The sequence below is a fragment of the Piliocolobus tephrosceles genome, chromosome 8 (assembly GCF_002776525.5).
Source record: "Piliocolobus tephrosceles isolate RC106 chromosome 8, ASM277652v3, whole genome shotgun sequence".
Taxonomy (NCBI): domain Eukaryota; kingdom Metazoa; phylum Chordata; class Mammalia; order Primates; family Cercopithecidae; genus Piliocolobus; species Piliocolobus tephrosceles.
In genome coordinates, this window is record NC_045441.1 from 141,181,534 (window position 1) to 141,196,315 (window position 14,782).

The 14,782-nt window shown below is 40.0% G+C and overlaps 1 protein-coding gene across 1 annotated transcript in view; it reads left to right on the forward strand.

The window, feature by feature from the left end:
* The window catches only part of ACTR3B (actin related protein 3B), a 69,523-nt gene that overhangs the window by 35,924 nt on the left and 18,817 nt on the right, over positions 1 to 14,782 (forward strand). The window contains exons 3-4 of the mRNA XM_026447011.1: positions 9,093 to 9,217; positions 10,172 to 10,282. Coding sequence (XP_026302796.1) covers positions 9,093 to 9,217; positions 10,172 to 10,282 — 236 coding nt within the window. The remainder of the gene's footprint in view (positions 1 to 9,092; positions 9,218 to 10,171; positions 10,283 to 14,782) is intronic.

The following is a 14,782-nucleotide window of genomic DNA, read 5'->3' on the forward strand; positions in this document are numbered from 1 at the left end:
GACGGAGTCTCACTCTGTCCCCCAGGCTGGAGTGCAGTGGCGCGATCTTGGCTCACTGCAACCTCCGCCTCCCGGGTTCAAGTGATTCTCCTGCCTCAGGCCTCCCAAGTAGCTGGGATTACAGATGCCTGCCACCACACCCAGCTGATTTTTGTGTTTTTAGTAGAGATAGGGTTTCACTGTGTTGGCCAGGTTGGTCTCAAACTCCTGACCTCAGGTGATCCCCTTGCCTCAGCCTCCCAAAGTGCTGGGATTACAGGCGTGAACCACCGTGCCTCCCCCTCATTTCTAACGTAATAGTCTTAAATCTTTCCTCGATATACATTGAATCTCATGAGATTCACATCAGTTATAATTTTTGCTTCAACTGCCAGACATAATTTAGAAAACTCAAGAGGAAAAGGAAAATAATTCTCCACATTTTTGCTCTGTCCATTGTTTCTTTTTTCTTGATGTACCCAAATTCCTTCTTTTATCATTTCTTTTCTCTTTAGAGAACTTCCTTAGCCATTCTTTTTCATATTTATTTATTTTTTCATAATTAAAAAAACATAGGCTGGACACGGTGGCTTACGCCTGTAATCCCAGCACTTTGAGAGGCAGAGGTGGGCGGGTCACAAGGTCAAGAGATTGAGACCATCCTGGCCAACATGGTGAAACCCTGTCTCTACTAAAAATACAAAAATTAGCTGGGCTTGATGGTGTGCACCTGTAGTCCCAGCTGCTTGGGAGGCTGAGGCAGGAGAATCGCTTGAACCCAGGAGGTGGAGGTTGCAGTGAGCCGAGATCGCGCCACTGCACTCCAGCCTGTGTGACAGAGCGAGACGCCATCTCAAAAACAACAACAACAACACCAAAGCAAAAAAAACCCAAAAAATCATGGACTGCCTGAACATCCCAAGCCATTCTTTTGAAGTAGGAATGCTGTTGACAAATTGTGTCAGTTTTATTTCAATGGAAAGTCTTGATTTGCTCTTTATTCTTAGGGGATATTTTTGCTGAACACAGAATTCTGGATGGACAGTTCTTTCAGCACAAAAATGTTGTGGCACCTTTTTTTGTGTGTGTGTCATGATTTCTGATGAGAAATGTCCTTGGAAGCTGAATTTTTTCTTTTTTTGGTCTTTAGTTTTTTAGAAGTTTGAGTATAATGTGTTTTGGAATGGATTTTGTTTTGTTTTGTTTTGGGTTATCTTATTTGGGGTTTGTTAAGTACTGAATCTATTAGTTTATTTCTTTTTGTTCTTCCCTTTTTTTTTCTTGCCAAATTTGGCAGTTTTAGCCATTATTTCTTTGCATGCCTTCTGGTCCTGCCTTCTTTCTCTTTTCCTTCTGGGAATGGTAATCCATGAATGCTAAGTCTTTTCTTATATATCCCAGATGTCCCTGAGGCTCTGGGCTCTGTTTTTTTTTTTTTTCTTCTTCTGGTCTATTTTCTCTCTTTTGTTTGGACTGGGTAATTTCTGTTATTCTGTCTTCAAGTTCAGTGTTTCTTTCCTCTGTCCTTTTCTTCTGTTGAGGCCATCTCTCAAGATTTTTATTTCGGTTATTGTGATTTTTAATTCTGTAATTTCCATATGGTTTTGTCTTTATATCTTGTTTCTTTGCTGTGGCTTTGTATTTGCTTGCTGAGACTTCCTTTTATTTTCCATTTGTTTCAAGAGTCAAGAGTATTTGAGATTGCTCATTGAGGCATTTTGTGATGGCTCCTAAAATCCTTGTTTGATAAGTGTAATGTCTGTGTTATCTCAGTGGCGTTGTCTATTGATTGTCTTTTCTCTTTTCAGTTGAGATGTTACTGGTTTTTGCCATGGTGAGAGTTTTAAAATGGAAACCTAGGTACTTTGGGTATTATGTTATGAGGTTCTTATTTTAATTTTGTGTTTTAGCAAGTCTTTTCTGACACTACTCCAGCAGGGGAATGGGGATACCACCGGGAGTCAAAGTTGAGGTTCTTCTTTTGGCCTTTGTTGACAGTCACCTGGGGAGGAGTTCTGTGTTACTGCTGGGTTGGGATGGACTGTGGTGTGTTGTGGTATACCAGAGATAGCTTGGGTGACATAGATTATTTAGACAGATTTCTTCATTGTGTTCATAAGAACTGTTTGGGCCACATCTTGGTTTCCATAGGTATAGACAAAATATTTGGAATATAAGTATATATTGGAATATAAGCTCTATATACTTTTATTCTCTTGCATGGATACAGTTGCTTCCTGTATAGTAGTTAAAAGAAGTATACTTTGTGTGTGTGTGTGTATGTGTTTTAATTTATATTTATTTTTATTATTTTTGATTATTATTAGTTTTTAGACGGAGTCTTGCTCTGTTTCCAGGCTGGAGTGCAGTGGTGTGATCTCGGCTCACTGCAGTCTCAGCCTCCCGGGTTCAAGCAATTCTCCTGTCTCAGCCTCCCGAGTAGCTGGGACTACAGGTGTGCACCACCATGCCCAGCTAATTTTTGTATTTTTGGTAGAGTTGAGGTTTCACCATGTTGGCCAGGATGGTCTCAATCCCTTGACCTTGTGATCCGCCTGCCTCGGCCTCCCAAAGTGTTGGGATTACAGGCGTGAGCCATGGCACACGACTATCTCTACAGTCTTTTATATTGACTTGACAGTTTAATTCTGAATTCACACACAATTAAGTTTGATCTTGCCCAGAGGTTAGGATCTGTCACTTGTATTGGCACTTTGGCCAGTGGCCCTTTGGAATACCAAACTTGTGCATCAGATGGTTCTGTGGGGCTCCAGTGTGCCATTGAATGGTGTGGTCAGAGATGGGTGTTATCTGTTTCTGCAGATCACCGCAGTCGTCGTGGCCCACCAGACTTTTCTAGCCCATGTTCAGCCCAAGGTCTCCGGTGTCCTCTTTGCTTCTCATTCTCAGCCTCAGTTTCCACTTCACTCTTGCTTTCTTCAGTTCTGCTTAAGTTCTGCCCTTTAGTTTTGTGCCACTATTTATAACTTGGTATCTTTGAGACTTTAAAAGTGGCAGTGAGTTAGAATGAGAAAAGGAGGTGGGAAAAGTGATTTCTGCCCTGTGTCTTTTTCTTTTCACCTTTTTATCCTGTTACTGCAAGATGCCTTTCTGATAAAAAGTCTTCAGTTTCACTCTTTTTGTTTTTTTGTTTGAGACGGAGTCTCACTCTGTCACCCAGGCTGGAGTACAATGGCATGATCTCAGCTCACTGCAACCTCTGCCGCCTGAGTTCAAGCAATTCCCCTGCCTTAGCCTCCCAACTAGCTGGGATTACAGGCATATGCCACCACGCCCAGCTAATTTTTATAATTTTTTAAAATTGGAATATAAGCATATATTGGAATATAAGCTCTCTATACTTTTATTTTCTTGCGTGGATACAGTTGCTTCCTGTGTAGTAGTTAAAAGAAGTATACTTTGTGTGTGTGTGTGTGTGTGTGTGTGTGTGTGTGTATGTGTTTTAATTTATTTTTATTTTTATTATTTTTGATTATTATTTTTTAGACGGAGTCTTGCTCTGTTTCCAGGCTGGAGTGCAGTGGTGCGATCTCGGCTCACTGCAACCTCAGCCACAGTTTCACTGTGTTGGCCAGGGTGGTCTCGAATTCTTGACCTCAAGTGATCCACCCACCTTGGTCTCCCAAAGTGTTGGGATTACAGGCGTGAGCCACGTTCCCGGCCTCAAATTCACTCTTACAGCTGTGTTGTTATTCATTTGTAGTAAATTGGGGATTCCAGATAATCTACTTTTAGAAATAATTGTATATGTTTACTAATTTGTCTTGGAACAAAATACAAATTTCTAGCTAGCTTAATAGCTCTCTGAGAAAATTCTACAGCCTGACTTACCTTGAAAACTTTTCATATGGAAATGAGGCGTTAAGGGTAAATGATTTTGAGAGGTAACAGAGTAAATACTTCAGCTCATAAACAAAAGATTAGCTTTTACTTTTATTTTGTTTTGTTAGCTTCTTTTTAATAGTTGAAAAACCAATATACCCAGTAGAAGAAGCAAAAGTCACCAATAGCTCTACCATCCATGGTTAACCAGTATTAGTCTTTTGTCTGGGCGTCTTATATACACTAAACACACACGTGCAACTCTGTGTATTTCCTGAAGTGGACTCATACTGTGAATATTCTAAAAGGCAACTTAGTAGCTCTTGTTTTTTTTTTTTTTGAGACCATGTCTTGTTCTGTCACCCTGGCTGGAGTGCAGTGGTGTGATCTCGGCTCACTGCAGCCTCCACCTCCCATGTTCAAGTGATTCTCGTGCTTCATCCTCCCAAGTAGCTGGGATTATAGGTGCCCGCCACCATGCCTGGCTAATTTTTGTATTTTTAAGTAGGGATGGGGTTTCACCATGTTGGTCAGGCTGGTCTTGAACTCCTGACCTCAGGTGATCTACCCGCCTTGGCCTCCTAAAGTGCTGGGATTACAGGTGTGAGCCCCTGCGCCCGGCCTTAGCAGCTCTTTCTAAGGATTTGATATACTTTATTTACCTGATCTCTGATTTCAGGTCAGTTAACTTTCCCCCTTCAATTTGTTGCTATTATTAGTTCTACAAAGAGCATTGTTGTATATATACCTTTATTTACTCAATGATTATTTCTTTAGAATGAATTTCTAGAAGTGGAATTGCTGGATAAGCATAGTATTTTTCTCAGTTCTTCTCTGGAATGGTTGTATGTGGGTACCTGTTCAGTGTTCAGCCAGTCACAAATTTGGTCTCCAATTTAGTATAGATAATATTGTTTATTGAGTACTATTCTCTTTTTTTTTTTGTTTGTTTTTTTTTGAGACAGAATCTCGCTCTGTTGCCCGGGCTGGAGTGCAGTGGCTGGATCTCAGCTCACTGAAAGCTCCACCTTCTGGGTATACGCCATTCTCCTGCCTCAGCCTCCCAAGTAGCTGGGACTACAGGCGCCCGCCACCTCGCCCGGCTAGTTTTTTGTATTTTTTAGTAGAGACGGGGTTTCACCATGTTAGCCAGGATGGTCTCGATCTCCTGACCTCGTGATCCGCCCATCTCGGCCTCCCAAAGTGCTGGGATTACAGACTTGAGCCACCGCGCCCGGCCTATTGAGTACTATTCTATAGCACAGTCTCTGGTAAACACTTTGTAGACATTGTTCCATTTAATTCTCACCACCCTGATAGGTAGTAGTAGATGCATTTTAGAGGAGAGAGCACTGAGGGTTAATAATAACTTTTCTCAAGTCAGCTAACTAGTAAGTGCTCAAACCTAGGTTTTCATCCCTTCAAAGTCTGTGTGCTCATTCATGAAGTAGCTTTATAGAAAAATTAACTTGGCTGGACTGTTTGAAGAAATTAGTTCATATCAGAAACTTTTTGTTTGTTTGTTTTGTTTGTGACAGGGTCTTGCTCTGTTACCCAGGCTGGAGTGTGGTGGTGTGATCATGACTCACTGCAGCCTCAATTTCCCAATCCCCTTGTCTCAGGCTCCCAAGTAGCTGGGACTCCCGGCTAGTTTTTGTATTGTTTTTGTAGAGACAGGTTTTCACCATGTTGCCCAGACTGGTCTCAAACTCCCAGGCTTAAGCATTCTGCCTGTCTCCACCTCCCAAAGTGCTGGGATTACAGGTGTGAGCCACTGTGCCCAGCCTAGAAACATTATTTACTCTCTCCTGAAATTCAGTCACAAGGATTTAAAAAAATTTTTTTGATTAAAAACAGTTTTTAAAAATTTAAACTTTTTTGAAATAGGATCTCTCTCTGTAGCTCAGGCTGGAGTGCAGTGGGGCAATCATGGCTGACCACAGCCTCAACCTCCTGGGCTCAAGTGATCCTCCTGACTAGCTGGGACTACAGGCATGTGTGCCATTGTGCCTGGCTAATTTTTTAGCTTTTTAAGAGATGGGGTCTTGCTGTGTTGCCCAGGCTGTTCTGAAACTCCTGAGCTCAAGCGATCCTCCTGCCTTAGCCTCTTGAGTCTCTGGGATTACATGCATGAGCCATGAGCCACCACAGCTGGCTCTGATTTTAATTTTTTAAATTGACAGATAACATTGTGTGTTTTTATCATATATAATATGTTTTGAGGTATATATACATTGTAAAATGGTTAAATCTAGCGAATTAACAAATGCATTACCTCATATAGTCATTTTTGTGATGATAACACATAACATGTACTCTACATTTTTAAAGAATGCAATATATCATCATTAACTGTTGTCACCTTGTATGCTAGATCTCTTGTAATTTATTTCTCCTATCTAACTGTAGTTACATATTTTTTGACCAACATCTCTCTGTCCTTCCCATTGCCGAACAGCCTCAGACCCCGGTAACCACCATTCTATGGTCTGCCTCTATGAGGTCAACTTTTTAAGATCCCGTGTGTAAAGGAGACCATGTGATATTTGTCTTTCTGTGCCTGGCTTATTTTAATTAACCTCCAGGTTCATCCATGTTGTGGGCAGATGGCAGAATTTCCTTTTTCTTTAAATGGCTGAATAGTATTCCAGTGTTTATAAAGCCACATTTTCTTTATCTGTTCATCTGTTAATGGACACTTCGGTTGATTACAGATCTTGGTTATTGTGAATAGTGCTACGGTAAACATGGGAGTGTAGATAGCTCTTCAACATACTGATTTCATTTACTTTGGATATATGCCCAGTAGTGGGATTGTTGGATCATATGGTAGTTCTATTTTTAATTGTTTGAGGAGCCTCTATACTGTTTTCCATTATGGCTTGACTGATTTGCATTCCCACCTATAGTGTATAAAGGTTCTCTTTTTGTCACATCATCACCAACACTTACTATCTTTTGCTTTTTTGATAAATGCCATTCTCAGTGGGGTGAGGTGATTGATATTGTGGGTTTGATTTGCATTTCCCCGATGATTAGTGATGTTGAACATTTTTTCATATATTTGTTGGCCATTTGTATGTCTTCTTTTGAGAAATGTCCATTCAGGTCTGTTGCTCATTTTTCACTTGGGTTATTTGTTTTTTTATTGCTGTTTGAGTTCTTTATATATTTCAATTATTAATCTTTTGTCAGGTAGATAGTTTGTGTTCTCCTATTCTATAGATTGTCTCTTCACTTTGTTGTTTGTTTTCTTTGCTGTGCAGAAGATTTTTAGTTTGATGTAGTCCCAGTTATCTATTTTTATTACCTGTGCTCTTGAGGTCTTGTCCAAAAAAAATCCTTGCCCAGACCAATGTCATAAAGCATTTTCCCATTTTCTTCTAATAGTTCCACAGTTTCAGGTCTTACATTGAAGTCTTTAATCCATTTTGAGTTAATTTTTGTATAATGGTTGAGATATAAGCATTCATTTTCATTCTTCTGCATGTGGATATCCAGTTTCCCGGGTAACACTTACACTTTACCCATTGTGTGAAGTCAGTTGAGTGTAAATACATGGATTCGTTTCTGGCTGTTTTTTCCACTGGTTTATATGTCTTTTTTTATACCAGTACCATGCTGTTTTGATTACTGTAGCTTTGTAGTTTACTCTGAAGTCAGGTAATGTGATCCTTTCAGCTTTGTTCTTTTTGCTTAAGATTCCCTTGACTATTTGGGGTCTCTTGTGGTTCCATGTGAACTTAGGATTATTTTTTCTATTTCTGTGAAGGATGCCATTGGTATTTTGATAAGGACTGTACTGATTCTGTACATCACTTGGGTAGTAAGTCACAAAGATTTTGATGTTTTAATTTGGAGAAATTTTATCTAGCACTTATATTTGTATAGCTAGGAGAGTTGTACTTTCATCTGAAATACATTAAGGATAGTGAGATGCCATTAGTGTATTTATGGAATTAGGTTTATGTTAGAATTATTTAGGTATAGTTTGACCATTTTTCAAACCTGCAATAAATATTTTAGTGGAGTAAAATGTTAATTTAACAAATATTTCTCTAATGCCTATTCTGATAGTCAGCGGCCTGCTTAGGTGCAAATCCTGTCTGTGTCTCTTAGAAGCTGTGTGACTTTGATAGATTGTTAAGTTTCCATTTCTGTAAAATGCAGATAATAGTACCTGTCTCATAAGCTGTTGTGAGGATTAAATAAAGTAGTGTGCAAAAGGAAACACTTAGCAGAGTGTTCAATAAATGTAAACTTTTAGTTATTGACATCTGAGCCTCCCACTGGAGAAACAGTAAAAGGTGGGTGTTATTTGACGTTAAGGAATCTACAGTTTGGTAGACTGATCTTAAACAATTGTAATTCATCCTGAAAAATGCCTTAATGCAGGCATAAAAGGGCCAGTGGAAGCATCAAACACATGTGCAGAACTGCAGGTTGTCAAGGAAGCCTTCAAGGGAGGAGATGGTGTTGATGTCAAGACCTGATGAATGAAAATAGCTCATGGGAGAACTCAAGAGTGTGACCAGGAGTTAGGAATTTCAATGGAAAATGGAATCTTTGTGATGCCCTCCACATTTCATTAGATGTTAAATTCTAGAGTGAAGTTCGATATGATTATTTACTACTAAGTATATTCCTAAATATTTAAGGTTAAGATCTTATTAAAATAATGAATTATAAAGCCATTAATATTTGGAATTTTAATGTAATAGTTATTTGATTATGGTACTTTTTTTGGCTACAGATATTAACCAATAACATTCTAATTTATCATTTTAATGGGAAGTCGCAGCTTTTTTTCTCCCTGTAACAATACTAAAAATACATTTTAAGGCTATGTGATGTAGAGTTTTATTATAGACATTATTTTTCTGTTTACTCTCCTTTTCTGTATTGTACAAAAATTTGTCCCCTTCTATATTGTATTTTAAATTTGGAACCTACTGATGTATAGGCATTTCACTTACTATCTTGAGGGATTTTTCCAGATAAAACAGAAGTTTAGTAATGTAGCTTCTGTTAGTATAAAAGCAGAGCAGCTCATTTCCTTTGTACCATTCTGAAAATCATGCCAGAATGGAACAGCTTGTTTCTGTATTATTTTATGTACTCATTGACATTGTCTTTTTTGTGAGCATCCTTCACCCCACATGGGACCCTAACAATGAAAATTTACTTGTGTGTATATAGGGATGTTATCCCTTTTGATCATTTAAATAGATATGGACAGTGATAGAAATCTGTGTGTGTGTTTTTTTAAGGTATTGCCATCAGAGAGTCGGCAAAGGTAGTCGACCAAGCCCAAAGGAGAGTGTTGAGGGGAGTTGATGACCTTGACTTTTTCATAGGAGATGAAGCCATCGATAAACCTACGTATGCTACAAAGGTAAATGTCCGGCAGGTGTTTGCTTCTCTAAGTGTAGAGCAGTAGGATGAGTAATGCAAAATGGTCATCTAGAAGTTGTATTTGTGAGTTGTGGAATGTGTTTCTATTATGTTTGAATAGAGGTGGTGGTGGTGGTTGGTTTTGAATGGGGGTGTTTTTGATTGGAGAATTAAGGGAATTAACAGATCCCTTGAATGCAGAATAGAGTCAGGAAACACCAGGTCACACATGAAAGCAAGATCCCCTCCTCTGGAAAATTGTTGACAGGTTGACTAACCTGTCAGTTGAGGGACAATTGCAGATTGGTTAATTAAAAAAACACATTATTTAAGCAGAATTTTTTTTTTTTAAAGCTCCAGATCCAGTTGTATGATAATTAGCTGCAGTTTTCTATCTGTTCCTCATGGTTTTTTGTTGTTGTTGTTTTTTTAGAGATAGGTCTTACTCTGTCACCCAGACTGGAGTGCTCTGATGCCATCTTGGCTCACTGCAGCCTCGACCTCCTGAGCTCAAGCAATCCTCTCTCCTCAACTTCTCAAGTAGATGGGACTACAGGCACGCATCACCATGCCTGGCTGATTTTTTCAATTTTTGGTAGAGACTGTCTTGCTATGTTGCCCAGGCTGGTTCCGAACTCCTGGGCTCTAGTGAGCCTCCTGCCTTGGCCTCCCGAAGTGTTGGATTAGAGGCGTGAGCAGTGCACTGTGCCTGGCCTGTCTCCCTGTCATTGTTAAGGTGATTCTTCGTTTGTAGAAACGAGTGGAGGAGAATATGAACAATAATGTAACTTAATCTTTTTTTTTCAAATTCTGTTGTTTCTTTACAAGAATTAAAAACTGCAATGAGAAGGAGACCTTTATGCTGTAATAACACAGTTTCTTCTGTGCCACTATTAAACTGTTGCTCTTACTGTCGTGAACTGAGGCTTAACAACTCTGGTTTCTCTTCCTCCAGTGGCCAATACGACATGGAATCATTGAAGACTGGGATCTTATGGAAAGGTTCATGGAGCAAGTGGTTTTTAAATATCTTCGAGCTGAACCTGAGGACCATTATTTTTTAATGGTGAGTAACTGGAACTAAGAGGAATACCTGTAAATTCCAAATTGCTTAGATTTTAAACTGAAGATATTCTTTTCTAGGGCGCTTTAAATTTCTTCTAAAGATATGTGCATGAATCAGGCTGTTTTTTTGAAAATACTGGAAAGCTCAATAAAAATGTTCAGAACAAAAAGGGGCTTGTTAGCTCACCAAACAGGAAGTCCAAGTGAGGCAGCTCTAGGGCGTTGTTTTAGCAGCTCAGTGATGGAATTGCACATGCAGCCTAGGGCACAGCTTGAGCTCTTCTGTTTGTTCCTTTTGGGTCCCAGGGTGGCTGCCAAATTCCCAGATCACCTCTTTGGACATTTCCATACAGAGATAGAAGATTTTCCTTTCACTTTTTAAGAATTTAGAGACCCTTTCCCAGGAACCTTCCCAGCAGATTTGTCCCATCTGCCTATGCCTAACCTGGTTAGAGCAATAGGAATGGATTTACTGTGACTGGTTTAGATTCATGAAGACTTTCTCCTTGGGGCGGGGACCAGGAGAACCTGTCTGATGTTCTGGACCCTGGAGGAGGGTAAGTAACTAAACAGGCCTCCAAAAGCAAGGACAATAGAAGGAGGAATGGATTTGGATAAACCAACTACCTACTTTAGTTTTCCTGAGACATAGCAAGATGATTGTAATTATTGCCCTTATAGCAGAGGAAACCAGGTCAAGATGTTATTTTTTTCTAGGGTTTAAATATTACTGTAAAATATAACTGAACTGAGTTATGGGCCCTAATTATGATACTTAATTGATTTCATTCAAATGAAATGAAACATCACAGATAAATGAGAAGAAATATCTCCTAGTTCTCTAGTGGTTCTACTCAGCATTACGTGTTTTCTTCTGTGAGATGCTCTTTTCAAGTTAAAATTAATTGCACGTACAGAATGCTTGCTTTATAGAGGGCAGTTTCATGTGACGTAAGCTGCATATTAAATCTACATAATTTAGGTTTGGATTTTTTTTCATGCAAGTACATTGTCAAATGGTCCCAGATCCAATTATAATATTCTTTCTAACATTAGAATATGAAGTGTTTTTAAGAATTATCTGGTATAAGAAATATTTTAACTATAAGGCTAATAGTTAATGGAATAACTATTAAATATGGAATAACTCTATAACAAATATATATATTTAATGTATATTAAAGCCAGTCTTTGATCTTTTCTTCCTGGCTGTGTCTTCACAACTGAAATTGCCAAGTATGGCTGCTGCGTTTCACAGGCCACTCTGTTTTCTCTGTACATCCACAGTAGTTTATTTTATTTTGCTGTTTTGCTTTGTATTTTATTTTTCTAGAAATGGGATCTTGCTCTGTTGTCCAGGCTGGAGTTCTGTGGCACAATCCTATCCAGTCATTGCAGCCTCGGACCCTGGGCTCAGTTGATCCTCCCACATCAACCTGCTGAGTAGCTGGGACCACAGGTAGAAACCACTAGCCTGGCTAATTTTAAAAAATTTTTTGTAGAGACGGGGTCTCGCTATGTTGTCCAGGCTGGCCTCAAACTCCCAGGCTTAAGTGATTCTCCCACCTTAGCCTCACAAAGTGTTGGGATTACAGGCATGAGCCACCATGCCCGGCCCACAGTGGCTTATGTGGAACAAATGGAGCCAATAAACTGTGTGTGAGTGGCTTTGTCTTTACAGCCAAAACAAATCACAGATTCCCACCTGTCAGATTTGGCATTTTTCCTTCTCTAGCATATCACATCAACTACCTGTTGGATAGGATTTTAGGAGCAGGCATGGAGCCCAGCTGCTTCCTTCTGTCTACTTCAGCTTCCTGTGCCAGGAGTTCTTGCTTTACTTAGAGGGACATCTAATCTTAGGCATGTGGAGCAAATACGGACCACCACACGGCTCACAAGAATTTTTGTTAAAGGGGATTCTTTTTGTGATTTAGCTGGCATATATGAGATAGTAAAATATACTTGCCAGGATGGAATTGGAGAGGTTTGGTGTGAACATAGAAAAGGCTATTTGCTAAAAATGGGTACCTGCAATGAATGTTCAAAAACAATCAAGTTTATTATTAAAAAGATAAGAAAATACTGTATTACATGTGTTGTGCTTTGAATTCTGCAAGTCATTTTGTTGCATGTCGTGGTTGAGGAAGTGATGAGAATGGTAAATTTCCTTCAGGTATATGTCCTTAACCGTGTGTTGATGGAATACAGGGGAGTGAACCAGGTGGAAAGATTTAAGGCCAAGCCATCAAAGTGAATTGAAGACATTAAGAGAGTCTAAGAGGCCCAAATGATGGACCCCACAGGAGCTCACAGAATTATCCTTTCTGACGGCCGTGCCCAGTCATCTGAACATGCAGAGAGAATGACCTCCGTGCCACTGACCGTTTTCAAGGAGGTGCAGAGACTTAGCTTATGCTGGTTATGCGGACTGAGCAGACGGCACCTGGGAACTCCGCTCTTCCCCAATACTGCGTTGCCCAAAGCTCAGTACTCACTCAGAGATGTCAAAGAGATGCAGTGCTCCTGAGTGGAAATTGGATTAGAACTTCAGAAGGGATTTTCAAACTTTTTGAGTATAAATCCTGCAAGAGCAAACAAGCAACACATGCAGACGACCAGCAGTGAGAGGGCGTGGTGACTCTGAGGACCTGACTGGGTTAGGGTGATTAGAGCAGGGGAGTATGGAGAGAGGAGGTCAGGCAGCCTTTGTGCAGTGGAGACAGTGAGCCGTGAGGCCAGTTTTGTGTTTTAGGGAGACTTTATGGGCAGGCACCTCCATTACACAGAGTCTAGAAGATGACCCCATGTGAGGTAACAGGTGCCTGTAAGGAGGGCGTACGGTGAGAATGGCAGGAGTGGGTGGAGGGGAGTTCTGTCATTTGCGAGGTTCTTAAAATTATGTAAGGGGATATGTATAGTCAAAACCACCCATGAAAATTCATCCGGAAGGGCCCGTTTATACCGCTCTGAGTCAGTGGGAGAAAATGGATTTTCCCTCAGCATGGAGGAACTTTCTTCTGCACCAGCTGGGGTGGTTGACTTACATTTAGGAGTGCAGTGTGGTGTGTGGAAGCACACATTGTTCGTTAGGTTGCCCTCAGTCCGGCGCTTGGCTCCCAGTCCCAGGATGTTGAAGCTGAGACCGCCTGAGAGCAGCTGGACTTCCAGAGCCAGTCCTCATTAAGGAGCCCGGGGCAGACATTGTGTGACTCGTGTAGTTATCTCACCTGCTCTCATATTGGGCCTCATTGTTCTGGCTTGTACCCTCACCAGCTTTTGTATGCTGTTGTGTTTTTGGAGCATGTACAGTTGGTTGGGGTAAGCTGTATATAGTTAGCAGAGATAAACAGGAGGTAGACTTGGTGGGTCTTAGTGATGAGAATTGGTAGCAGTTAAGAGAAATCTAGGATGACTCAGATTTTGAGATGGGGCAGTGCATGGATGATAATGTGATTGGTTAAGATGGGAAACATGAGAAGAAACTCACTTGAGGGAGGGAGGAGGAAGAAGGAGAGTTTGATTTTGTACATGCTCAGGTCTAAGGGTCTAACTGGGCTGCGCAGATGAAGCCGAGGAACAGTCAGCTCCAAGCTGCAGGTGTTGATGTAGGAGTCAGTAGCGTTCACGTGTTGATTGTTGATGGAAAATTAACTCTGATTACTAAAAATAAAACATACCTTCCTTGGTATTTTAGAGATGAATGTATGAATACATGATTATTTTGAGATCTTTAGGTAAAGTTAGTGAAATCAGTAAGACACAAAAGCTGGAGTATGGTTGCCAAGAAAGCTCCTTACAAAGGAAGGAGCTCTGTGAAATCACTTTCTTCATGAACCTGGTGAAATTAAAAAATGCTAGCCATGGCAGTACCCTACATCTGAATCACAACTGCGTTATGTCCTGACTTACTCTAGTTTCCTTTCTGAATTCTTGAGAATGGTTAAACCTGCCTTGTGCACTTCACTAACCAGTGTAGACCTAGCCAGTGTAGACGTAGCCAGTGTAGAGGTCAGCTTTCTTGGATTTGCTAAGCCACCTCCTGCACGTACTTTCCAGCTTCCAGTGTATTATTACTTCCTCTCCTATTCGCTCTTCCTTGAGGATTTGTAATTTTAAAAATGTTTCTTTACTGTAGTTTTAGAGGGGCGTGGAGGTGGAGTAATATTAGATACATGTGTTCAATTTTCTGTCTTTATCCAGAAATATGGGTTGGTTTTATGATAGTCATTATTCATTTTTAAATCAATACCAGGTGATAATTTTACCATTGTTATGAATAAAAATATTTATGTAGCTTGCATTCATTGATGCTTTGATCATATGCTTCTATATTTAAAAAAACCAGATTATTCTTTCTCTTCTCACTGTTGCACTTGACTAGTCTTAAAGAGAGGAAAAACCCCAGAAAAACTGGACATATCCTATTTAGATTTTGTTATAAGTAATAGTTTGAGAAAATTTTAATTACCTTTGTCTCCTAAAGGAATAATTACAACAT